At 42.3% G+C, this 26,357-nt stretch overlaps 1 protein-coding gene and 1 long non-coding RNA gene across 4 annotated transcripts; one reads left to right on the top strand and one right to left on the bottom strand.

The window, feature by feature from the left end:
- Positions 1-18: 18 nt before the first annotated feature.
- LOC109365868 lies at positions 19-26,350 on the bottom strand. Of its 2 annotated transcripts, XR_004158771.1 has the most exons (4): positions 26,155-26,350; positions 25,707-25,788; positions 12,022-12,141; positions 19-144 (listed from the first exon to the last, which is right to left on the bottom strand). It is a non-coding gene; the product is annotated as an uncharacterized LOC109365868 (long non-coding RNA). The 2 variants fall into 2 exon arrangements; XR_004158770.1 differs by lacking the exon at positions 19-144 and having other exon boundaries at positions 11,644-12,141.
- On the top strand, positions 4,105-16,476 carry PSEN2 (presenilin 2). 2 transcript variants are annotated; one of them, XM_010706603.2, is made up of 10 exons: positions 4,105-4,301; positions 4,994-5,223; positions 6,163-6,304; positions 6,908-6,975; positions 7,913-8,133; positions 8,983-9,081; positions 10,845-10,922; positions 12,520-12,630; positions 13,172-13,290; positions 15,229-16,476. In XM_010706603.2, the coding sequence occupies exons 1-10, from the start codon at positions 4,158-4,160 to the stop codon at positions 15,382-15,384; spliced, it is 1,368 nt and encodes a 455-aa protein (XP_010704905.1). In that variant the 5' UTR covers positions 4,105-4,157; the 3' UTR covers positions 15,385-16,476. The 2 variants fall into 2 exon arrangements, with proteins under 2 accessions (XP_010704905.1, XP_003203799.1); XM_003203751.3 differs by having other exon boundaries at positions 12,517-12,630.
- Positions 26,351-26,357: the final 7 nt, after the last annotated feature.

Here is a 26,357-nt window from a genome sequence, read left to right as displayed (position 1 = left end):
CGTTTTCCTTCGGTAAGCCTTCCATTCTCCTGCTGCCCGCCGCCAGCTCCGTATGGCGCGCCGGGATGCGGCCGGCCGTGCGCTCGGATGGACGAGGGCGCGGAGTCCTGCGCAGCGCACGGCTCGCCGGCTGCACGCCGTGCCCTTGGGAAGAAGAGAGAGCGTTGGTGAGCCTTAGAAAGCGGAGGGAGCGCTTCGAGTCTTTGCTTGGCACCTCCGGCTTTGTTATTTTTTGCGCTCTGGGGCAAAGTGAAACGTGAATGGCAATTGTAGCTCCTGTGTGTTTGGAGGTGCGTCCCGAGTGAGCTGTGATTGTAGAGGCATGCACGGCGTGGCTGTGCTTATTGGCAAGAATCTGGAAGTCTCTTCTCCAATAGTTTAGTGTGTCACTTAGGCTTTCTAAAAGCGTTTTCCTCCTCTTTGTATTTACCAACAGCAGCGATTGTTGTGGCTGAAACTTAGGAGAACAGGTGGGCTGTCAGTCTCGGTCCAGTTTGCGCTTGATCTAAGTGTAGCAAAGGAAAATGCTTCTCTCCATCTAATTATCATCTAAGAGAACAGCCTGCATAAGCAGGAGTTTAATACTCTGCTTGAGAGTTTAAATATTTTGCCAGGCAACAGCAGCTGTCTTGTGCTGTATTTTATATTGATATTTTTCACAGTGGATGAAATACAAAGTGAAGGATTTGGGTTTGTTGCAGCATAGCAGCATGAAAGTAAAAGGCAAGCCAAGGCTGGATTCTGATGCCAGTGTGAGTAGGCCCAGTTTCACTGAAATCCATTATGCTGTTTTATCACAACAGAGGAAAGCGGTCCCTTGCACAAAGTACATCTGCAAAGAGAGAATCAGTACCTCACACCTTTCTGTAAGCTTCACAGGGCTGCCCTAAAGCAGGACTTGCTGTAGTTCCACCACAGCTGCTCCATTCAAAGCAGTACTCAACTCCTGGCCTACTTTTTTTTTTTTGGTCCCTTTTCATCTTTGCCACTTTTTTTGAGGGTTTGGTCCTTTATCTCTTAAACATCTTACGATTTTTTGAATCTGTCCTAACAGTTTGTATCCATCCACAGAGGAAAAGGGGAAAACCTTGCCCAATATCTGTGACTTATGGAGTAAATTTGAAGACTGGCACTTGTCATTCCTGTCTTTTGGTAGACACCACTCTTCAGTTGTCTGCCTATAGATGCAGATATGATTTCTGCCTCCCAAGGATGCTTTAAGACCTTTTCTCTCTATCCAAAGAAGCAGTATCAGAAGAGTGTGTGACTTTGGTAATCAGGTGTTTTGTTGGCTTCCTTCCCATTCTTCAAGTGAGATCCTTGGGCAGACACTTCCTCTCCTTTCTTTTTGCTCAGTCTGTGCTCAGGGAACGATAATGGGAGTTGCCAGGCAGGTCCTTCTGTCCTTAAAGGAGAGACTGCTTAAACCAAGGCTCTGTGTGGCAGTCAGCCTTGGTGCCAGTTTGTAGTGTAGCCTGGGTCTAATGCCACCATTCATTCATCGACTCATAAGGGGCCAGTGGTGCAGCAGAAGGTCCCCTCCTCTGTAAGCTATTATCCAAGGCCCTTGCTTGGCCCAGCACTTGTTTCTTACCGTGGACACTGGCAGTGGGGCTGCTCAGGAGGCAATGTGGGTGCCAGTCCTGCTGAAACCTGGAAGAGAAATGCCCATTGTCTCTTCAAAAGAACTGGGTTTCTGATGAGCACCTGATATTTGTGCTATAAGCTGAGGATGGTGGGACAGCCCCTTTGGCACTAACACAGATTTAGGTCACTTTAAGGCAGCTGTGAATACAACTTCAGAGGATTTGTTGAGAGGATTTGTTGAGAGCCAGTGGCTCCAGTAAAATCCTTAATGCTTTGGAGGCAGTTTCACCTTTTGCTGAATGCAGAGTGCAATAAACAAGGGGTGGTAAAGCAGAGTTCAGGTGTGAATCTGCCTGCTGATGAAAGTATTGTTATATTTCTGCCACTGTCCTTTCTGAGAGTGAATAACAGAATCTGTCTGGCACAAAAATGTCTGCCTGTAATATAACACAAGACTCTTCTTCCAAGTAATCATGAGGTTTAGTAATTAATGGAATATTTTTGCTGTTTGTTTTCAACTCTTCCAGTGGTCATGGCACGACTGTGATGTACCAAGTAGGCTTACTGGCTTCCGCTTCTGAAATCTGCAGCATTGCTTTGCTCAATTGTGTTGCGGTTTCTTAAATGTTGGGAGAAAAAAACCTTTAATGTTTTTGTTGGGTTGTTAAAACCTTAATACTGGTCCCAAACTATGAAAGAGTAAAATCTAATTTTTTTTTTTCCTTCTCTGGTTTCTTGACACTAGTAAGAAGTTTTAAGAATTATTTAAATTCCACAGCTCACAGATTTAAGTATTTTGAATCCCATGGCATGCATATTTTAACCCGTAGGCAGGTCTAGAAGTATGTTATATTTATATCGTTGCAATTATATGTATATGTTACTTTAAATAAGGCCTAAATCTTCTAAATGAACCAGAATCTAGGCTCTCAGCCATGATCTGTGAGCCCCCACGTGTTAAGTGGAAATAGCATGTTAAGCACCTGCAAGTGGAGATTTCTGCCTCAGTAAGACAAAAATCAGTGCAAAAATGTAGGTGTCAGGCAACTTGCTCAGAAAGAACATGATATCACTGTAAAGCTGACAGGCCTGGTTTCAGGGCTGTCCCTGAATTTGTTTCCCATAAATGTACAATTTTTATCACCGAAAGAGGAACAAAATGAGAGGAAAAGGCTTGAAGAGAAGGCAGGGGAGGAACAGCTGTCTGAAGATTTGCTTGGGCGGAATGAGGTTTGCTTTCTAAAATATCTTGAAGGTGCTAGATGTGTTCAAAGTTTTGTGAAAGAGCAGAATCTCACACTCCTCCCTCTTTTCATCCCTTGAAGTGAATTTTAGTTTCTTTAATGAGAAGCAAGAATCTGTCACGGAGCTTCAAGGTGTCTACTTGACCTCTCAGGCTCGCAGGTAGACAGTGAAATCTATTGGTTGACCTGCAAGTGCTTGATTCCCATGTGACTGTGTCCAAATCACATGGCTTCTTCAGCTTCCTTCTCTGAGCTGGATTAGTGGTCTGGTTTTGCTTATGGATGGGTGGCTGAGAATCAAGTGTCTGAAGCTGCTGCTTTGCTGAGCTGACTTAATAAGTGATAAAAGGAATTTCTGCTATCACCTCTCTTTAGAGCTTCCTGAAATCATAGCTCTAAGGCTGTTTTGTATTGGTCTCAGCAGGAGCAGAGCATACTTCCTCTCTCTGATGCCTTAAAAACAAAATAAAAAATGACAACGCAAACAAAAACCAGCTGTTTCTTTGCTTTCTGCACCGTGCCACTCCTTTCTTTGCTATTCTGCACAGCAATAGTGTGGAAAGAGGTCAAAAATTTCCAGCCCCCAACTGTTGCCCATCCAAGTAGCTTTGCTTTTAAGCACAAGACAACATGGGGGGGGAGATATGAGGGAGTGAGAAAGAAGTGGCTCACTTAAAGATCATGTCTTTCCCCTTCTTTTCTCAGCAGTCTCTGAGCAAAGAGAAGAACTGCTTCTGAAATTCATCTGGTTAATCAACAGTCAAAACAGGGAAGACAGAACGTAGCTCCTGCTTACTGGCTTATGTAAAGCTGAGGCTGCAGGTTACTAGGAAACTTCTGCTACCTGCTAACACTTGTAGGAGTGTTGTGCAAGAGCTGAGCTCTCTAACTTGTTTAGCAGTCAGCCAGCATTTGAAGTGAAATGTTGTGTGGCTCATGCAAAACAAATACGAAGCACTGAGAAATCTCTTTTGAATATCAGGGTGCTAATGGGAGAGGCAAAGCGTAGAGACAGAAACTACGAAAGCTGTGGCAGAGAAAAAATGCTAAGTTGACCACGTCCAGTTGGGTCAGTGCTGTGTTTGCTGTTCTCCCTAACTGCAAATGATTTTAACTGAATGGATTGTTGTGCCTGCTGTGACAGCAGATAAAATCAGCAACTAGGAGTCACAAAGCCTGCCTGCTGAAATTGTGCCTCTTTTTCAGGCTTCCAGTTGTTTGCACTGCAGTATTTACTGATTCTCTTTCTTTTGGCTTTCCTTGTCCTCTCAAGTCTTGTGTAGTGCTTGGCTGAGCCCCTCCTGAGTGCTCCCTGTGCAAACAACGATGATCACGTTCATGAACAACTCGGACAGTGAGGATGAGCCCTGTAATGAGAGAACATCTCTGATGTCTGCAGAGAGCCCTCCAGTACCTTCCTACCAGGATGGTCTGCAAGCCTCAGAAACAAGGGAAGCACAGACACATAGGGTATGTATGCACCCTTCTTGGGAGTAAAGAAGTGAGTTATGAGGATAAATGTCGTCTCGTTACCCCCCTCAGTCCCTCCCAGGAGGCTGGCTTCTAGGATTGGCTATAGCCTGTGTTATTGCTGCCCTTGGCCAGCAGCTGTAATGGCTGTTCCTATTTCCTCCACTGTGACTTTCCCCCTTTTTACTCCTCATATATACTCCTCCCCTTTCCTTCCTTTTGGTAAAGATGCAAGCTTTTAATCAGGATGTGATGTACATATGGCTCTTGCAGGATATCCTTTCCAGCCTTTTTGTTTTGCCAGAAGTGTTGGAACAAAATCTAGTCCTACCACTAGTGAAGCAGCATGCTAAAGCAAGCACAGTGCTGCTGTGGGAGCAGGCATCACTCAGGCTTTTGTATTACCTTAGAATTTATTCTCTTCCAGTTCTCTGCACCTTGTCCTTCATGTGTATGTGTCAGTCTCTCTGTATATGCATTGAAGAGCCCTCAGATGTTCATGGTTCTTTATTAAAAACTCTGTTGCAGCCTGTTTGTAATGGAATTTCTAGTTGCATTGCTCAGTTGGTACCGTCTTATTAGGAACAAGTTGGTGTGCTGTGGTTGCCCACAGAAGCCTCAGCCAATATGATGGAATGAAGCTTTGAGCACAAAGGACAAAGTCTTACGTATTTGCTAATTCTTCTTTTCAGAAGAGGCAAACAGGTAGCAGCCGTAGCCCAAACAATGTTGCTGATGAGGATGCGTCTGACTCGGATGTTCGAGTGAGAGAGAGTGCCTTGGAAAACGAAGAGGAGGAACTGACTCTGAAATATGGAGCAAAGCATGTAATCATGCTTTTTGTGCCTGTCACCCTTTGTATGATTGTTGTCGTCGCCACCATAAAGTCAGTGCGCTTCTATACGGAGAAAAACGGGCAGCTGTAAGTGGGGTCTTCAAAACAGCCTCTGAGTACATGGGATCCCTAGTTTTGCACACGTGTTCCACGCACACGCATCTGTGTACACAGAGTGCTTACCTGGCAGGCTGGGGGAGCCTTTACACAGCTACAGGTGGCTGTGTAAGCATACCAAGACCTTACAAAGGTGAACGCAGCATACTTTTAGTAAGTTTTTTTTTCTGTACCTGCGTTACACTGATTCATTAGTGCTGTCATTAGGCATTCGCCTGGGAGTAGCATAGTAATGAAGTTGCTTCATACTGCGGTATAAAAGACCCAGGCTTAACTCCTAGTCTGTTCGCTCAGTGGCTGGCAGCAATCAGGGAATAGCATGTTCATTTGGATGAGTGTCTCATTTCCTGATGACGTTTTTGTTTCTTAAAGACTCATGGTGTGGATACATAATTCCATCTAGCTCTTGCTGATTGTGTCCAAGAGTGTTCCTGGGGCTGTAACTGCACTTATCATGTTGGGTAGATAAATGGAATCGAAGAAAAAGGGGGGGGGGGGCGGGAAGGGATGTGATGAAAAGGAGTAAAACAGCCTATGACACTGGGTTCCTTTTGCAGAGCAACACCTGGGATGTATCCTTGTCATCATCATGAAGAGGGTCCAGAGGCATGAAGTAAAAATTAGTGGCCTGGAGAGAGATTCTTAGTCACTTACGCTCTCGGAGTTTTTCTTTAGAGCTTTGCCAGCCACAGCTACTCTGTAGGAATACGCTTTTGTTAAAAACAACTAATCTTTAGTTGATAATTAACTGGAGCCCGGCCCCTTCAAAGGATACATCTCACGTTTACTGCCCTTGGCAGTCATATTTCCCTTTCTTTCCCTCTGTGCACACAGAGATCTGTTTTTATCTTAGGGCAATTATTTAGAAGAGAATGTATGTAATTCACATGTCTTTGCTTTATATTGCAGGATCTACACCCCTTTCAGTGAGGACACCCCATCTGTGGGCCAGCGTCTCTTGAACTCGGTGTTGAACACTATCATAATGATCAGCGTCATCGTTGTAATGACTGTGTTCTTAGTTGTGCTTTATAAGTACCGCTGTTATAAGGTAAAGAATTCATGACAGAGCCTTCTCCACACGTATTCTGTAACCGTGTTCAAGTGCATGCATGTCAGTGAGAAATTAAGGCACCACATGGGTTAGTGCACAGCTTAGTCATGGCAATAATGTCATTGTAGAGAAGCCTTTGCTAGCAGTGGTAGAACTCTGCTCCAGAGTCTTATTTTGCCACAAATGTTAGGATATTGAAACAAGGCCTGTTACTTGTGCTAGTCAGATCTAAGTATTCTCCACGCAATCAAAAAATTTGGCAGCTTGTATTTATGGACTAAGTTGTATTGTTCACTGCAAATGCCTTCTCTGAAATTCTGGATAAGCTGTGTAAAATTCTGGACAAGCTGAGTTAGTATTATTCTTGCCTGTGGAGGTGCCAGTGGACGAGAAGGATGGAATGCAGAATGAAAGATAGGGTGAACTAGCAGCAACTGACTGTCTCTCCTCCTTCACCAGCTGTGGGGAAGGTCTTTGGAAACTGGAGAAGTGAAAAAGAAAGTTGGACAATGCAAAGTTCTGTCAGTAATGCATGCAGCACTGCAAACTGTGCAGTGAGGAACAGCCCCTTCAGTCACTGTCTTTTTTTACCCTTAATAGTTCATCCACGGTTGGCTAATCCTGTCCTCTTTTATGTTGCTGTTCCTCTTCACCTACATATATCTCGGGTAAGTAGAGATGTTGCAGGTAACCTGGCAGCTCACAACTAACTCTTTCACCTCTTTGACGATAATCCCCAACTTTATGAACAGAATGTCTTTCCCCTTCTCCAAAGTGACCTTTTTATTAAAAAAAATGAAAGACGAAAGACTAGTTCTTTAATGAACAATGCCTGATTTTTACAGTACATACTCTACAAAATTCACTGGGAAGTGATACAGTGAGCATAACATGAACTGACTGAACTTTGTTGTACAGAGGTGCCTTGATAACAACTCAGGAAATACAACTCAGGGTATAAATTGCCATTATCCTAGGATATGTTATAAATTGTTTTAAGAGTTGTCATGACAAACTGGTTAGGTGGAGGTTCCCAATACATGCTGTCAGTTTGTGTGTAGCCTCTGAGAACCAAATGTAAAGGAACTTTATGTGCTAAGCTGTTTCTCTGGTTTGTCTCACTTTATCCTCAGGCTGTATCTCTTCAAGCTCATTTCACTGCATCCAAGCCCAAAAAGAATAAAGTTTCTAACTTTCAGTTTATATATTTCTAATTCATTTCAGTATTGAACATCATAGTTCTGGTGGTTTACCTGCATTTGACTTCTTAGCTAAAGACTGTCATATAGCCTATGTTAAATCTACTTTTGAAATGTGGCCTGCTAAAATCCTTGGAATCACCTCAGGATTAAGGCAGCGTGGTCCTTGCCTGCATGCATAGCGTGTCTAATCTCCTGTACAGGGAACAGAGAGTTGAGAACACCAGCTGGCTGCAAAGCAGGTTCCCCTCTTGTGATGAGGCCTGTTTCTGTCCTGCTTCCTTTTGGTGTCATAGTAGGCTTGTTTAACTACAGCTAGTGAGATGCTTTTTGTCAGGCTTTTTTGGTGTTTTTTTTTTGTTTTTTTTTGTTTTTGGCTCAGCTGAATTTCCCTCTTGTATTTCAGTGAAGTGTTGAAGACATACAATGTGGCCATGGATTACCCCACAGTTATCTTAATCATCTGGAATTTTGGAGCTGTTGGAATGATTTGCATCCACTGGAAAGGTCCCTTGCAGCTCCAGCAAGCATATCTCATTATGATCAGTGCTCTGATGGCACTAGTTTTTATTAAATATTTACCTGAGTGGTCAGCATGGGTGATTCTTGGTGCAATCTCAATTTATGGTAAGTCCAGGTTGTGAATCTCAAGGCTCATGGAGAAGTTACTCTGTGGCAATCTCAGGGCTGTATGTATAATTCAGAAAATGACTTTATCATGCTTAGAGCTTCAGAAAGAGGCAGGTGGGCAGTTAAGTTGATTCCCTGACTTGTTCGCTTGTTCCTGTAGGTACTGTACTTCTACCATGTCATTCCTTCCTTAGAGTGGAATGCTGACTTGAGGAAGTGCTGAACCACATCTAATTGGTTGGCAAGGATGGTTGGATTTTTATCAGTAGCAACCTGATAGTCTTGCAGGCTACAACTGCCAATTATGAAGAAATCATAGATTTTGGTATGAGTTAAAAGTTTGAAGGGAACCTGCAGAACAGGAGGTATCTGTAAGGTAACATTTAGATTGGTGAGGAGCTGTGACAGAGAGAGAGAGTAAGCAAAGAGGAATTGGACCAAAGGGCTTGATTCACCTGAAAAACAGACTTAGTGTATGTAGTGACAGATTGTAGAACATGAAGTACCCTCAGTCCTTGTCTAAACTAACTATTTTGTGTAATCTGGTCATCTACTTTCATAGAAATAATGTGCTCTCAAAAAAATAAACAAAAAAACAACTCTTAAGTATTAACACAATGAAAACTCTTAATTGTCATATTAAGCCTTGGGGATGGTAATTAAGTGAAATATGTCTTTAGAGACTAGCAGCTGGAATTACACAGAGTGGCAGGAAACTCTATGCAGGAAGTCATCCAGTAAATACTGATAGATGCCAGTATGAGGGATGAATAGTTTTTCAAGTAGTAGGAATGTAAAATGTATTACAGTTTAAGATGAGATTGTCTGGCCCCTTTCTCTTTGCAGATCTGATTGCTGTTCTCTGTCCTAAGGGGCCACTGAGAATGCTGGTAGAAACTGCACAGGAGAGAAACGAGCCTATTTTTCCTGCATTAATATATTCCTGTGAGTAAGATCAGAATATTAATGTTTTTAACCACATTAAAATTGCAGCCATTTTCTGTGTCAAATCAATAAGCACTATTTTAGTTACTTCCTTGCCTCAGATTAGTGTGCATTTATGTCCTGTAACACACTGTGGAAGGCCTTGTTTATCACTTACAATGGTATTAACTCTAATTAGCTGCAGCAGGGGCAGGTTTGCCTTGTGAAGCTGAAGCATTCAAATGTTGATTTGTCTTTCCATGAGTACACTGCAGAACGTGCCTCTTTGTTCTGCATACAAAAGCCTTGTGTGGACAGCAGTGTTTGCAAAGTTATTTAGTTAGATGGTGCCCTCTCAGTACCCATATTCTTTCTGCACATGCTTTATAAACATACTTTAAGTGTTTAATGAGGTTCCATCTTTTCCTGTAGCTTTCTCTTTTGTGCACAGTATAGATGGAAGTGCTTAGAATGTACTTGCTTTGTTTTTTCATTGTGTTGCTGCTCCCTTCAAGTGGCTTTATGCAAATATTGCTCTGCAAACAAAATCAGTCATCCCTTCACTGGCTTTTGTAGGCTGCTTAGCTGTGCCCTTAGCTGTCTCCTGTACCTTTGTCCACAAAGGCATTTGTATGCTTAAGATTAGGTTAGGTAGAAGGTAGGAGACTTAGGAATCCCAGGATCTGGGCTCAAGCGCTTCATGGGCCTCAATGACTTCCATTACATCTTTCTTAAGATGAAAGGGTATTTCCAAACATCGGGTGCCATGCTGAGGATGCCTACGACTTGGCTGTTACGGTTTTTCAAGAATTTACTGCTATATAAATGCTCTTTTGTGTTCCAAGTAGAGGTACTGTTGGCTTCAGCTTGGAATGGAAGTGAAACAGAAGTCCTTTTTATTTGAGATTCTGTTACATTGGCCTTAGACAACCTAGATGAAGCCTCCTAGTTGTTTTAGTTAACATACAACAGTTTCCTTAAAGTAGAATGCAATTCAATAAATAATAAATACTGAACCACAAGTTCTTGTGCAGAATGTCAGCGTCTCCATTGCAAGACCACATTCTGTGGATATCTCTAGATGTAAAAACATCATGTTGGCTGAGCTTGTACTGGAATAGCAGATGCTGTTTGCCTTGGCTCTTTTGTTAGTTTAGTTTAGCTTCAGTGAAAACAGGAAGACTGATGTACACTTAAATAAAAAGCTGATTTGAGTTCCCTTCCACTGATCTCAGAATGGCTTGTATCCCTTCTTAAATTAGGGATCTCAAAAATAAACCCACAAACATTCTTCAGTTGTTCTTGGGACCAAAACAGAAATTGCCCATATTTTGACAAGAAAAATAATAACAAAGAAAAAGGCAGAAAGAAAACCAACACTGAGCTCCAATGTGTCCTTCGCTTGTGTGGTTTACCTTTAGCAGAAGAGGGGGAGTATGCCATCCAACTTAACCTCTGGTTAGATTTGTACTAGCACCATTTCCTGTGCAACTGTTCCCTTTGAACAGAGACAGAAACCAGGACGAAAACAAAGGAGATGAGGACCCTTGTTTTGTATTTTTGCTTTCTTCACCTATAGAGAAGACTATACTGACTTGTGCTCTAAGACTCTTAAAAATTGAACAGATACACTGTCTTAACTTGCTCTGACCTTGCCTTCTAAGGAACTAGGGAAACAGGGAGCCAGTAGCGTTTACAGGGGGAAGTGTTGTCAGCGATAGCTAAATACTTAACTGAGCTACAGTGACTGGTGTTCTAAGCAGCTAACTTGCTCTTTCTTCTAGCTGCCATGATGTGGACAGTTGGAATGGCAAAACCAGACACAGCAGCAAAAGGACAAAGCCAACAGACATGGAATGCAGGTATGCTTGCATGTCACTCTCTTACGTGGAGCAGTGGCCCTTAGAAATAATACATGCATTTGCGACTGCAAGCAAATGCAAGCCCTTGAATCTCAAAGGACACGCTTTTTTGTAGTATTGCTACATTAGTTGCAGAACTTAATGCTGCTCTTAAAATCTCCTCTTTGAACCGGCAGCAAAAATTATTAGATGATGTTGGGAGTTGCAGTATTCAGGCTGCCTTTATTCAAACTAACAAAAACCCATCTTGAGATGTACTGAAGTCAAAGGTGGAAGTGGGTTCTGAGGTTTTTGTTTGTTTAACAGCTTTCAGCTGGTGATGGTTAATTACAGCATAGGCTCATAACAATAATGCCAATGAACTGGTTAACTTGAGTGCATTTCAGCATATCGTGTTCAGACAACTGCCATGAAACAGATGTGCTCTAACCTAGCTCTAAGTTCAATCTGGCTTACTCTGACAAAGAAAATGGACATTCTAACTATTACCCTTGGGTAAAGGTTTGGGTAGTTACACAGTAGTAGCTGATGTGTTCAAAATTTACGTTCTAGCTGGGACTGTGTCAATTTGTGTGTCACTGCTTATACCCTCTTAAAATGCAAATTAAACTGTGCTTTGGGAGTAATTGAATAAAATCTGACTTCTGGTGTTGCAAGTATTTCCTATCTGGTCCTATTGCACTTCAGAGCAGCTTTTTATGCTAAAGAAATACATTGCATTCTGAGGTTTAATAATGGAACATACTGCTTATTTTCAGGCTGAAGTAGCTGACGTACAACAGACCACGGGGACACAATCCTACTTTTAAATCTAGCACAGAGCAGGAGCAAACTATACTGTTGGGTTTACTGAATGCATCAGTGGAAACTCTGTGTGTCCCAAGTCATGGTCTGCTTACATCTGCAGTGGCAGCATCCAGTCAGGCTGACATGAACTGGAAAGTTTGTATGAGCACTTCTGAAAAATATGAACTGTCAGCTGGAGTAATGTCTCACAGACTAGATGCTTCTGAAAGCACATGGGAAAGGTGAAAGCTATTGGTTAGACGTGTTTAACAGGATTAAAACAAACAAACAAAAAAACCCCAACAAAACTTACCTGTGCATGATTAGCCAACTCCAACGTCAGTGTGATTCAGGGCAGAACTTTTCTCACAAATGGCTGTTCTCCTAGTCATCCACTTTTTTTTTTTTGTTGTGCTACCTGAGCACTTCCACCCTAAAGAAGTAACAACATGGCACAATGTGTTAACTTTACTCTGTTTCACTTGTCACATTAGCCTGCACAAACAGCAGATACTAGCACATCTGACAATTTGATCCAGAGATTGAGAATTGAGGTGAAAACTCCCTTTGTCTTTAATAACTGGTAGATAAATACTTAGTTTTGTGCATTTACTCACCTGTTTAGGCCATTGAACTCCTGGATAGCAGCCAAGCAAGCTGTGAGCATGCAACTATCAGGACTGTTCCAAATAACAACATGCATGTTTTCACCAAATACACTGAATGTCTATGATTGAGCTGGTTTGTTTTGTTTTTGTTTTTGTTTTTGTTTTTTTCCTTCTTGGCCTATGTTTGTGGAACCAACAAGGAGATGGGAGAGAGAACCACAGTAGCACCTCACATTCAAACTCCCAGATTTTGGACACAAGGAGCCCTCCTCCCAGCCATCCCATCACTTTAGAGGAAATGGAAGAGGAGGAACGTAAGAGAAGCTTGATACATTGTTTTCAGTGCAGTCAGGACCGTGGCCTGGCATTTTTACTCCTGGTGGTTAACACTGTAACTCATTTGGGCCTAACTGCAGTTTATTTGAAAAGCTTTGACTTGCTGAGGAACTAAAGGACCTATTCCAACTCTATTACTTACTGCTACAGTATCTGTTCTGAGCTTGCGGTTCCAGTGACATGCCTTTGGCTATGCAGACGACTTAAGCAGTTCCTTCTTCCCCTTGCATCCCCCTCCTTTCTCTCTCCACACTTCCTCAGCTGGAGGGCAGCACAAGGAAGTGCCTCTGAGAATTAGGTTACGTAAAAAATAATTGCAGAAGAAGAGTTGGAAGTCTTGGCCTCCTCAGTAATCTGTGGAGGTAATCCCTTTTAAAACCTCTGCAGAATGCAGAAGGTTTAGCTTGGTTAGTAGCCAGGACTAGCAACCTTCACCTGGTCCCCAGGGGACAAGACTTGGTTCAGGAGGAAGCAAAACAGGAGAAGTAAGACTTGTTTTCTTTTCCCTTCCACTTGTAGGAGGTGTGAAACTGGGCCTTGGAGACTTCATATTTTACAGTGTGCTGGTTGGGAAAGCAGCTGCCACACCTAGTGGAGACTGGAATACTACACTGGCCTGCTTTGTAGCCATTCTCATAGTAAGTGAGCAAGTTTTTGAAACTGCCATAGTCTTACTTAGCATAGCAGTATATTGCCTACAGCTAAGGACAAGTACAAACAACTAACAACTACTAAATCACTCCAGGTAATGTCCTGGGTACTCAGGTGAAAGCACCCGTGGATTTCCTAGCTCAGCACTCTGTCTATGAAGACAGGCTTTAAGTGACTTCTAGGAGAAGCTGGGTGACATAGGCTGGGAGGGAGGACTCCAGAGCAGAGCCAAATGTGGAGATGGTGTTGGTCAGACAGACTGAAGGAAAACAGCAACAGCTGAACTGCTTGCATGTTTGCTTCAGTGTTAGAGACTGGGGACTGGGGAAGCAAGAGTCAATATTATGAACTCCATGTAGTCAAGGAGGCTAACTAACTCCCTTTTGCTAAGGAGAACATGATATAAGAGGATGAAGGCATAGTTCATTCTTGTGTTTGAGCTGGGGGAAAAAACAAACAAACAAACAAAAAAAAAAACAGAACATAAGGAGACTAAAAAATCTATAGAAATTATGAGTAAATACCTGCTTAAAGACTCAGGCCCTCAGGCCTGGCAGATCTAATGACTATACACTGTTGAGCTTTCACTTAGGCAGAAAATTATTAATAGTAACTAGTTCTTTATACCAGCATCCTTGTTGAAACTAAGAAGAGCAGTGGCAGGAGTTCTGGGAGACAAAAGAAAATGAATTATTGTGTCTTTCTTGAGCTTCCATTTCCATAATTAGGCCTCAAGGGTAGAGAAATACAGTGACTCTCAGGAAGAACATGGCTCAGAGAGCACTAGAACTAGAAATCTAATCAATCAAGTAGTGTGTTGGCTACCTTTCCTGACGTGTCCTACCTCATAGGTCAGAGATGCCTATACAGTTGCCTCTCTCTGTATCCTCAGGTCCAGCACAGGATCCCTTTTCTGTGGGAAAGCACTCCTTATCTCTCAGGCCTTATACCCTATTCTGTGTCTTTTAAGGTGAAGTTTGTTCTAGTTTCTTCTCAGTTTCATAATTCTGGTGCTATGTGGCTTTCTGGTTCCAAAACTGTCCCTGCAGTGTCCAGGCAGTGGGCACATCTTTTAATTACACTGTGGAGTAGGTGTAAGCCACATATGGTCCACGAAGAGTGTGAAGAACAGAGCCATAGAGTCAGTTGGATTGTAGCCAGCCATGCAGCCCAGAAACACTGATTTAAAAATAAATAAATAAAATCCCACCAGCTGATCCCTAGCAAACGGATTTTTGGTGGAGCCCAGCGTGAACGTTGTCTCTGAAGTTTCATCATCATAAAGGAAGACAAAAGGGCTCAGATAAGAGAAGTAATCCATACCTAAATATACTAAATCCAACTGTACTGTATATCCCAAACCTTCAAAAGCTTCCATATGTTTTCTAGGAGATGGATTTTGGCCTGCTACGAAATAAAAGCAGAATTCATTTCTTATACTAACCAATCCAGTCAAAAGAACAGCAGTGGGATATCTTTTGGTGATTTTTTTTTTTTTCTTCCCCCTAAGAGACCTTGAAATGTGTGAAGGTGGTACAAGTATGTGCTGCTGTGTGTTAGAGCCATCCAGTGAAACTCCTTGCAATTCAACAGGACTACATGGTTTATCTGCTGGTTCAGTAATTGGTACAGAATGGTGTAGAACAAAGTGTAAAATAATCTGAAAATAAATTAACCTCTCAATATGTCAGCACAAGCTGTTTACACTGATTTCTGGAACTGTGCTCCAAGATTGCTGAAGAATATACTTGGCCAGCTGTTTAGAAAGATGAAGATGTGGGGAAATATATCTCATTTCATTGGTAGTTCAGGCAGGCTTCAATCTCTGTACAGTGTATCTAGCTTCCTTATATATGAAATTGTTACCAGAGGTATGTTTCTGGGCTTCTTACTTTATTTCCTTGTGTTTTTATTCTCTCTGGCAGGGTTTATGCTTAACTCTCTTATTACTGGCTGTTTTTAAGAAAGCACTACCTGCTCTTCCCATCTCCATCACCTTCGGCTTGATCTTTTACTTCTCAACAGACAACCTTGTGCGACCGTTCATGGACACCCTGGCCTCCCACCAGCTGTATATTTAGAAGAAGAGGGAGTTGAAGAATTCTTTTTAAGCTTTGCAGTGAAGTATGGTACACCGTTTGGAATAAGTCATAACGTTTTCACCTAGTGCCATATATTTGTAAGGAAAACAGTAACTCTGTGACATGATGTGTACTAAAAAGCTAGCAACATGTTAAGCTGAACTTTTTCACAGGACTCCTAACTCTCGGACTCCAATGGAAAGCCTGGCTCATTGCAGATGTCAGAGCATTACTGAAATGTTATTTAATGTGCAAACTGGCTCTAATGAGCAAGGAAAACAAAACCTATATGTAGTGTGGGGTACTGGAGAGATGAAGGGTCTGATCTGTGCTTCCAGAAGCTCAGGCGTTCTAGCCTTGGAATTGCAGTCAAGTTTTGCTGTGCTCTGGAGTTGTTAGCATTTCACACTTTTGAAGTGTTGTGTGCACGTGTAGTGAAAGTCAGTCTTGCTTGTAATTAGAAAAGCACAGCAGTATGCAGAGAGCAGTGTCACACCTCTCTGTGAGCACTACACTGATGTGTGATGCCGAACTTTATGTTAGGCTGTGTAATTGCCCCAGTTATTTCTCTTTGTTCTGAGCCTAGTGAGACATGGCTGCCATGGTTCTAGATGAGATTTCAGCAGTAGGATGTCTGAACATCAGGCTTCTGTTTCTGAGTGCATCCACCTGGGCATCTAACAGCTGAAGACAGGGCTGACTGTTAAGCAGATCGGATCCTCAGCGTGGAAATCTTTGCACAGCTCCCAGTAAATCAGTTGACCTGTAACTTTTTGTGTGTATCTTTGGTCTCATTTCTGTACATTGTCATAACTATTCCACAGGAGGACTTACCTTCCCTCTATGAAGAGGTCCTTTGATGCTGACTGAAGCTTGGTTTACCTAGTTTTTGGTACTGTTGTTTAAAGAGCTTTTATTACAAATTTTAAAATAGCTATTTAATGTAAAAGGAACTCTTTTGAAAATAGTGTCATAATTTGTATCAAAATACAGGGGTGCAAACACCAATCTGCTGTGACATTACATAAGGCACCACTAATGCTGGAAATGTTGACACAGCCTCAAGTGACTTCATTTAAAAAAAAAAAAAAATCACACTGCGTGTTGCCAGTAAAGAAAAACAGGTCTGACTCTATCCTTACTAGTTATTCCTTCCAGTTATTACTTAATCACTGTTTTCCTCCAGATTTTAAAAACATTTTATTTCTACTCTGAGGGTCATTTTTAGCAATAGTTTTGTGACTTCCTTTTTTCCTCTTACTTGAGTGTGTAACAAACAAGCTCTGTTTTCTTTGACAGCTGATCAGTATCAGTGTTTAAAATTGTAACATTATGCAGGGCTTTTTGAACAATGCAACGTCACTGAGAGATACAGAACTTCAGGTCTGAGAATCCTTTTTAGATAAGACTTTGAAGTATGCCTTTTTAAGATAATGTTTTTTTCCAGTAGACTTCTTCAAGGTAATCTACTTTTTGATATTTTAACAAGAACATCAGGTAGGTGCTTCAAACAAATCTTTAAAAAGCATGTAAGGTGTCTTGAGTTGTGTGTCTTAGTTTGGACAAGTTCTTAATTTTTGCTCTTGGTTTAGTTTGCTATTCTTGCTACTTACATTTGCAATGTTTGAATGTAAAATTTGCAGACAACTAATTATTACTGATAGCTATTTTCCTTTGGAAACAAACTATCTGCTTGTTTTTTAAGGTTTATATAAATTAGTTGTTCTTTTTCTTTTTAATGAAAACAGTTACGGGGCCAAATCAAAATACAATCACTTGCAATCATGATTTTATATTTTATACTGCATGGTGTAGATGATGTGAAATACTTTATAACTAAGAAAAAATCCTGCTTGGCTTAACAGGGCTGTAGCATATTGTTAGAAGTAATTTATTTTTCTGGAATTAAGTTGATATATGAAGGAAACTGGGTGGATCCTTCTTACTGAAGTATCATTAATAGAGCTTGAGTTCTATGTAGATTTGTGCTTACAAAGACTGGCCCCTGAGCAAATTCTGCGTAACTTATAAAATTTAAAAGGTGACTGAGCAATGGATTCTGTCAGTGCAACTAAATGTACTTGCTTGGTGAGTAAAGGGGTACATTGTGTGTGTATATACTGGAGTGGTTCTAACTGTGTAAATGTTTATATGTATTTACTAAAATATATTCACTGTGAGTGTGTGTATATGTATGTATATACACACATACAAGAGTTTTAAAATGATGTCGAGTGATCTCTCATCTCATTGGACATTTTCACTTGTGTATAAAAGTGAAGTTCTGCTCGTGGTGTTAGCGTTGCACAGGATGGCACAGGATTTATGTTATGCCCTTCAAAAAGGATGAACTGTAGCCTAGGGGCTACGTGAGGAATGGGCTCAGTGATCTTGCAACTTGAGTGAGCGTGTGTGTGTGTGTAGCTAAGTGGTTGTCTGTCTCTTCTGTGCACTCACTTATTTCACCTTGCTGCATGCTCTGCTAAACTGCAGATCAACCTTGGAGAAATCCTAAATACTGCTGTTGATTTGCCTCCATGAAAATGTACGGCTGTCAGGTAGGTTAGGATAACTACCTTAATGTAGGTGCCACTCAACAGCTTGAAGTCCTATAGATGCCATGTGTTTGTATTTTCCTACATCTACCTATCAAAGCTTCTTTCTAGTTTAGGATGAGTGTTTCATTGCATCCGGACTAAAGCATAGCTTGGGCATAGAACAATCCCTAATGTGTAAGACTGAAGCAATATCCAGGAACAAAAATGCAGTGGTAAGCCTGCCTAATGCTGGGGGATATGCAGCATTTAGTGCCTTCCTTCATTTCCATCATATTGCTACAGACTTTCTATTATTTCCCACTAAATTCAAGATGTTTGAAGTTGATGTTGTCAGCTGTCAAGGAGTTAAGTGAATATGAACTGTTTTTTTCTCCTTCATGCGACTCATTTGTTTGACAGGTGCCCAGGAGCACATTTTTGGGAGGTGTCAGTGCTCAGTACTATTTATCGCTCAGTATTAAAAAGATATAAATAAATCCAGACTATGAAGTGGAATTAGCTAAGCTTCTTGATATAGAAACCTGAGCCAGATTTGGGGCCAAGCAGTGGGAGTGGAAGTTTTCCAGAACTGAGAACTGTTTGAGTTCGATCGAATGCAGTCTGAACAATGTGGCAGCTTCTAGGCCAACTCAGGGGTTAGGACAGCGCAGAAATAAATGGTGTGAAGCCTGGTGCTCCTTAACTGCTGCCTTGCAGGGTCTGAAGAATCAGAAGGAGGCAGAGTAGGGAAAGCTTTAGGTCTATTTTCTCCAGTGTCTCTGGTTGGCATGAATTCAAGGAGAACCTTTACTCATCCCAGCATAAAATCTGAGCAACTCTACAGCTAACTTGCATTTAAGAAGGGTAACAGCAAATGTAGAAAACCAATCCAACATTTTAACTTACACAGTACCTGTCCTCAAGCTTTACAAAGCTAAATATAAGCAGTTAGAATTCTCCCTGACTTGGTAGAGCTGCATCTAATTATGGAAGAACTCAAGTCATTATTCAGAACTGAGGTAGGCAGGGCAGGGTATCTATGGCTGCAGGTAGGTAGGCAGTCAGGGTTATTTTTAAAGCCACAGCTTTGATGTACCAACAAATAGTTAATAACAATAAAATGATAATAGTGCAAACAGGATTATTCCAGCAGGATCTCCTTGCCCCTTTACCATTCCACACATGCCATCTCTTTAAGCCCCCACCAAATACAGCTTTTGTATATTCCTGGAAATCAGAGCTATTCTTATTTTCCAAATATTGTGCTAATAATTAGTCTCACAGCAGTTATATGCAGGTTTCAAGAGGCATGGAAACTATTTGATTTTCTTCCTTAATATGGAGGGGGAAAGAAAAAATCTGTGATTTTTGGCCTTCTGTGATTTGGGTGAGCAAACCAAGGACCAAAATGGCAAACACTGACTAATTTCAGAGAATTCATCACGCAGGCAATCTGAACTCTGGGTTGTGAGGAGAACTAACAGGGAACAGAAATCCAGCAAATGCTTTTGGCTATAGAGGCTACAATCTGCACACTTAGCCCATGGATCAATACAAGGTTAGAAGAAAGAAAATATACCTGAGGCATAAGTTAGATTTACGAAAGAGAAGTAGGGTTTCTCTATCCAGGATTATCATAGCAGTGCAGTTATAGTTTTAAAGATGGAAATGAAGGGAAAATCGGGGCTAGAAGGGAACATAAAGCTGCATCCAAAGCACTTATCTAAAGGGTTAAGTTACCTTACTTGCTGTCAGTGTGTCTCTGTGCTTTTCAGTGCCATCATGAAATAAAGTTCTGCTGCAGAGAACAGAGATCTGTCTCCCAGGAAAGGAACTGCCCCTTGTGTTGTGAAAGCAGGCCACCAATTAAACTAGAGTGACAATTCTCAAAGTCCATGGAGTGGATGGCACAGAATAGTCACTCGCTTCATCATTAGATTCTGTATGTAGGGGGACTGCTGAAGTAAAGGGACACCTCTGATCCCACACCCTGGGCTCCTCCAGGCTAGCAATTCCTTTGGTAACATCTGAGAGTTCACTATGGGAGAGTGAACCTGTACTGCTGGTTCTTGGTGCTGCTGTCCCTGAAGGCAAGCTCTTTTCACAGTACACAGCTGCAGTGCATGTTGAAAGTATTCTGCTGTGCTTCCAGTGAGCCTTTCCATGTGCTTCTTTAAGAGCCAGGCTTCAAGAGCATGACAGAGCAGAAAATTACCTGCAGCTTTGTTTTACAGATAGGAGTTGAAATATTTACTGTGGGTCAAATGAAGGGCTTAACCTGAATGTCTGGACCATTTCTTGATGTGTCATTCTTTCTAGAAGTGTTAACTGCTAGAGTGCCCCCTCAGCTGAACTCAGATATGTGTCAGTCACTTGTGAATCCTCTTCTCCAGCTGTGATCACACAAATATAGATACTAGAGATCAGATTACATAGCCTTTCTCAGCTGACCTCATGTGTAGAAATCAATAGCCATAACAAAGCAGGAAAAGGGTCAGTCAGCACCCAAAGTTAGCAGTGATTCAGCTTGCCCCCTAGACTGACTACTAAAAGTCAACGGTTAGGACTCTGTGAATCACCTTCCCACAAGTGGGCAGAGTCGAGGAGATTGCCTGTTCGCCACACAGGTGCTCAGAAACCCCCCAGCTTGTCCTCTTTCCCCTGTGCTCCATGCTGTGTGCTGGAAGACCAAGGCAAGGTGCCAGGAAGCCAGAAGGTGGAGCAGCTGTTGGGGCAGTGAAAGCAAGCGCACTGTGTTGAGGCTGAGTCCAGGCTGGGCCAACACGGTGCTGCAGCCATGTGACGTGCAGCCATACTTTACCAAAGCGGCTGTGTTTGGCAGCAAGCTTTACTGTTAACCACCAAACTGCCACGACTAGTGCTAATTCTTAGTTTGGTCTAAGTTCTCCAAAACCTACTGAAATGTTCCAAAACAGACCCATTTCTCCTGTATTCTCCATCCTGTCTTCCTGTTTAGATTGAGTCTGTGGAAACTCTTCTAGATGACCCTCCTGTCCTTCATCTAAGAGTCTTCAGAGTGGCTAAATGCAGGTGAGGGACGTGCTTCTGTTTGCCTAGCTTCAAAATTAGTTTCTGCGTTTATCTAAGGAGTGAATGGCTTCACTAGTTATTATCTGCACAGTGAACCCTGCCTGGAAGCTACAACGAACTGCCTTTTCATTCTGTTTCTGCAGGCTCTGCTGTGGTACGTGTAAAATCAGTTAGGTGGCAGGAGGAAAAGGCAAAGCACGTGCTAAACTACACAAGCAAATGCAGATTACAGTGAGCGAAAATAATGGGTCTTCCTAGCCTAGGAACAAAGAACTACTGTCTTGAAATAAGAGAAGTTCTTTACGCTGAGAACTTCCCATCACTGGATGACCACCCCAGTGATACTGCAGAATCCCCCATCACAAGGTTTTTGAGATGCAGTTGCTCAGAGTGCTAGATAATCTCATCTGGGCTCTCTTTTCTCACAGAATGTTGGACTTGATGATTTTCCAAGGTTCTTTCCAACCTGGGCTCTCTTATGACTAGGATTAATTGCTAAGGTGCCAGCCAAATGTGCTATCCCACAAGCAACATGAAGATAAGGACTAGTATTGCTTTCTTACATTTAGTGCTCTTTGTGCAGTCTTGTCACCTGTTTCTGTCCTTCTCTCAGCACCCTACACCCCCACTGGCTCATCTCCAACTTTCCAAAGCACCCGGTGCCCACTGCAGCCACGTGGCAAAGTTTGGAGGCAACAGTGGCTGGTACGAACTACAGCCAAGCAGTGTGGTGGTAAGTGTGGTGTGCTGCAACTTTTTCCAGCCATCCTCTGTCAGTGAGGAACATGTTTGTAGCTTTGGCTTGTTGTGTCTTGTTACCACCCCAGCTAGAGAATAACAACTACTTCTATGTTCTTTCATAAGGTAAGGAAAAGAAGATACCTGCATGTAAATTTCCACTTTGAGAGATGTTTGCAACACTTCTCCCAGTGGGAAGAAAACTTTATCTGATAGTGAGAATGTGTGTGTGCTGGGGAGCAGGGGCAAACCCTGGTGAAAGATTAAGAGGGCTGTGATCTCTCTCACATCCCTGAGCAATCTGGGAGGATGCTCTCTAAAATGCCTCTCTAAAAGAGTAGACTTGGTATTTATTCCCTGATTATTAAAGATAATCCCAGCATTAGTGGGCCTGCCACCACTTCCTATTAGAAGTCAGTACTGTATAGTAAATTGCCTGGAGCTATATAGCTCTAGCAACTAATACTCTGTCAAAAGCCCCACTGTATATAACCTCACAGTCCCTGCCCACCTCCTCCTAGCAAGGGATCTCAGCCTTCCAGCAGCCCCACTGGCCTCCCCTGCCTTCTCCAGCCATGTAGAGCAAGGCTGCTTGCTGAGAGCCCTGGACTGAAAATAGGGGGTGGAAGTTCATGAAATACCTGTCCCATTCCCTGCACTGCATCTTGGTCAGAAAACATTTGTTGCGAGAACTGACATGCTGCCTCCTTCCAAGAGAGCTGAATCATCTTGGAATAAACTTTTCACCAACAAAATGAAATTGAGCCTTGTCTCCTTCCCTTTACAGCGAGGGGAGAGAGAAAAGAAGGTCAAATACAAAGAAAGCTTGAGCGTTTGGGGGTGAAAATACACAATTCAGGAGTCAAAGCATTCCAAAGTGCTATAAAAATAGCTCATCATTTGGATCCTATGATGATAGTGGATGTGCATCTGCCAGTGATTGAAGTCAGAGGGATCTCATTTCTTTACAAGGCTGTTGCTCTCATTCTTGGCCATAAAGCTGTGTAAATAACATATGGTACAAACAGCGTCACTGAAACCTGCCAAAGTTTTGAAATACTTAAAGTCAACTACTGAAACCAAGCCACCTGTCCAGTAAGTTTTCCTTGAGCTGTTCCAGTTCATCATCATTGCAGCATTATGTTGATGGAACGCCATAAACCTATGTAGGCAGATACTACATTCTTTCTGCCCTACAGAAACTTCCTTCTAAAGATGAGTGAACACAAGGTGAAGTTTTCCAAGATGTAGCTTATCTGAGCTTCGGTGGTTAGTTGGAGAGGAAGAACTGACAGAAGCATTTCCAAAGTAGTTTTTGCCTTGTGGTTAGCTGTGTGAATGTGGGAGAAGGATGGTGACGCATATTTTATTGTGGTCAGAGAAACAGCTTGGGCCTGTCCTGTGTCTATGTAAGAGGATTTCTGCGCGTTCTCCGCATAGTCCTGATGCTCATCAACCTGATGACAAGACCAATAGTTGCTTAATTGAAAATACATTAACTTTTTTTCCTTCAGGTTAGTTGTCTGATTACTAATTTCCCATTGCAGTGGAACCCTTCTGACTGCAGGGCCCAAGGATCCTTCCAGGCTCCGATTCTCTAACTTTGTTTTTCTGAAGTTGAGACAGCCTGACCAATTCCTCTCCTACACGCCTGAGAACTTGGCCCACTTTGCACAAAGCTCTGACAGAAGCCAGCTTTTCCTGAGTTCTTCAAAGCAATCAACATCAGAACTGGCAAGCTTTTTTTTGGGTGTTCCCTGGCATTCAGTAAGCAGTGCGCTGCTAGCTGATGAGCAAACAGACTTCCCTCAGAAAACAGCAAGCAGGAGGAGAAAAGTAACCTCACCCAAGGCCTGACAGTGAGCTTGCTGGAAGTCACATTTAAAGAATCAGAGTCCTAGATTCTCTCTTCCCCATGTTGCTCTTGCTGATTTTACTGAGACCTGCAGCAGAGCTGTTTATCCACCTTATGAAATTACATAATTAAGCCCTTTGTTATGAAACTGTCAACAGGCAATACAAGGTAAAGATATGATGGCAATGCTAAAGCATCTGCACAAATCCATAACTTCCAGCTGCTACATCAAGCATTCTCTAGAGGTGCTCACATTTCTGAATAAGACAGCAAATACATTGAAAGTTGACTGAATGTAACAATATTGAATAAGATGTGAGAAGCAAATGAAAGCCATAGTACCAAAGATAGACTGCGGTTGAGTTCTTATTGCATCTTCTCCTTATAGTCCAACAAGAGACTCTTTAAACTTCCAGAACTTGATTTTTCACAGAACTGCTCGAGCTTGCTCTGTCAATTTAGATCTGCATTGCACAGATCTGCAAAAGGATACAAGAATCTAACACAGAAATTACACGGGATTTAGACACTGAAGTACAAACTCACGTAACAGCCTCATTCTTCTTCACATCATACTGGAGGCCCTGAGGCATCAATGGATGCCACAGTTTTTAACATGAAACATACAATCAGAAGGGGTGGCCCGGACTGACCTCTACTGAATTCACATTCGCATGTCCTACCTCTGAAAACAGTTTGCACGAGGGAAGACAGTACATTTGTCTGGGATTTGGAAAAGATGGATGAGTACTCTATTCTCATTGCTGAGCTTTTCCATCAGGTATAGCATAACAAGCAGTAATAATAATATTTGTAAGGTTAGAGGGCAGAAGGCAAGAACATGCGTAACAACTAGAATCTCAGTGTGAGGGTGGAATGCTTGAAGTTTTCACAAGCAAAGAAGGAAGCTGAATTTGGATCTTTTAAAGCCCATGGGGGTTGTTAACCACTAGGCTATTAAATAAATCACTGATATTTGACTCCTTGGTTTATTTCTGAAGTAGTTTGCCTCTCCTTTCTCCAGAATCCAGAACTATAAATTTAATTATTGGTAGCACTAAATATTGATTATATTTTATCTTTTGCCGTTACTCTGCATGGCGACCTTGCAGGACTTATGCCATGGCTCAATTCTCCCTGTGCACTACGTGCAACATTTGCCTTTACATTTAAGATCGTGAGCACTATTAGTCAACCAAATGCCACAAGTTAGCCTCTGGATTACAGACTTTGAATCCTGGGTGTCCTGTTCCTATTCCCCCTGCAGAACTAAATGGTAACAACAACAAAAAAGTATGAAGTATAATTTCTGCCAGCTTCAATCCAGTTTTTTAATCCCAATTCCTTCCATTCCAACTTCCATGGAGAACGGTCTCTTCTCACTTCTTCAGTCTAAGTATAGAAGTCTGCCTTGCATTCAAATACAAGGGGTCTTTTAAGGATGCAGGAAGCCTGGCAGTAGAAGGTGTGATACAAATTAAATAGCAGCTGCAAGAATGGTTTACCACATGGGAATGAAGTGAACCAGCCAGGCCTGTCTTGGAAAGATGGGGAGAACTTGATCCTTTGCTTGTTCTGCCTACATCTCAAACTATGACAGCGTGTTCATGCAGAAACCCATGGAATTCTCTGTGCTCAGCACAGTGAGTAACGTATATTTCACAATTAATGCTGAGCTGACGCAAATTAAGTGGTGTTACACAAAAACTTAGAGCTGGCATCCAAATTCAGTACAGTTGTAGATGAAAGAGCATACTTTAAAGAAAGATATCTCAAATATATCTATTTCCAGATGAGGGTAAAGATTATCTTTCTTTTAGGGAAAAAATAACAACAGTTAATTCATATGTATTTCTGGAGACGTCAGTACTGACTGTGTTTTGAGACAAAATTCTCAAGGCTAGTGTCTTATTAAAGCCACATTTTAGCATCACGTAGCATGTCTCATCTACATCCAGTTCTCAGACATGAAAGCATTGTATTTTGCCTTTGCATTTCAGACGTATCGTGTCTGTGCAAGGCCTGGGTGTATTGCAATGAAGCCAATAATGCACCTTAACCTTTTAAGTTCAAATTTAGCCTTTCTAGTACTGACCTTCCAATCTGGATAGCAGCTGGGTGATAAGTTTTATTAAACGTACCTGTACTGTAGCTGTCTGTTCAGTTCTGGACAAGGAGCTTCTCACGGCTCAGGGCTTGGGATGGATGCTATTCTTTTTTTATCTAAAACAAAACACATGAAGGAGTGTATGTAAGGTTGAAGCAATATTTAATGTGTTTATGAATACCGGCCAAATCAGCAGCTGTAAGTAAGGGCTACAAGTGCCCCCTTATAGTGCAGGGAGGCTTGGAACTAGCAGATGGACCACTGGCCAGCCGTGGGACTGAGCCCTGTACACAGCCGGCTATGAAATGTCCTTCAGTGTGCATTTCGGGTTGCTGGTTAGCTTACAGCCTGAGCCAAAACAAGCAATTAACACGTCTGAAATTAAAGCTCAGGGCTGTTTGTTGGTCACTCCTGTAAACTACGCTAAGACTGGAGGACACCTACGAATCCTGTTTAAGAAGAGGACTATTTAAGCCTCATACCTTGTGCAAATACACCGCCGCGGTACCGCAGCCTCGCAGCACGCGCACTGCCGGGTTATGGGCCGTGCAGGAAAGCTGCTGACCGCAATCACCACAGCGGTTCCGGGCAGCCCCGGGACAGCGCGGGAAAGCAGCCCGTGGGGAGCAGCGCCGTCAGCCAGCGCGCGCCCCCACACGAACGTCTCTTCAGCACGGAGCCCCGC

The sequence above is a fragment of the Meleagris gallopavo genome, chromosome 2 (genome assembly GCF_000146605.3).
Source record: "Meleagris gallopavo isolate NT-WF06-2002-E0010 breed Aviagen turkey brand Nicholas breeding stock chromosome 2, Turkey_5.1, whole genome shotgun sequence".
In the NCBI taxonomy this organism is placed as follows: Eukaryota; Metazoa; Chordata; class Aves; order Galliformes; family Phasianidae; genus Meleagris; species Meleagris gallopavo.
The sequence above is the reverse complement of the archived record's forward strand: the minus strand, read 5'-3'. Positions and strand labels throughout refer to the sequence as shown.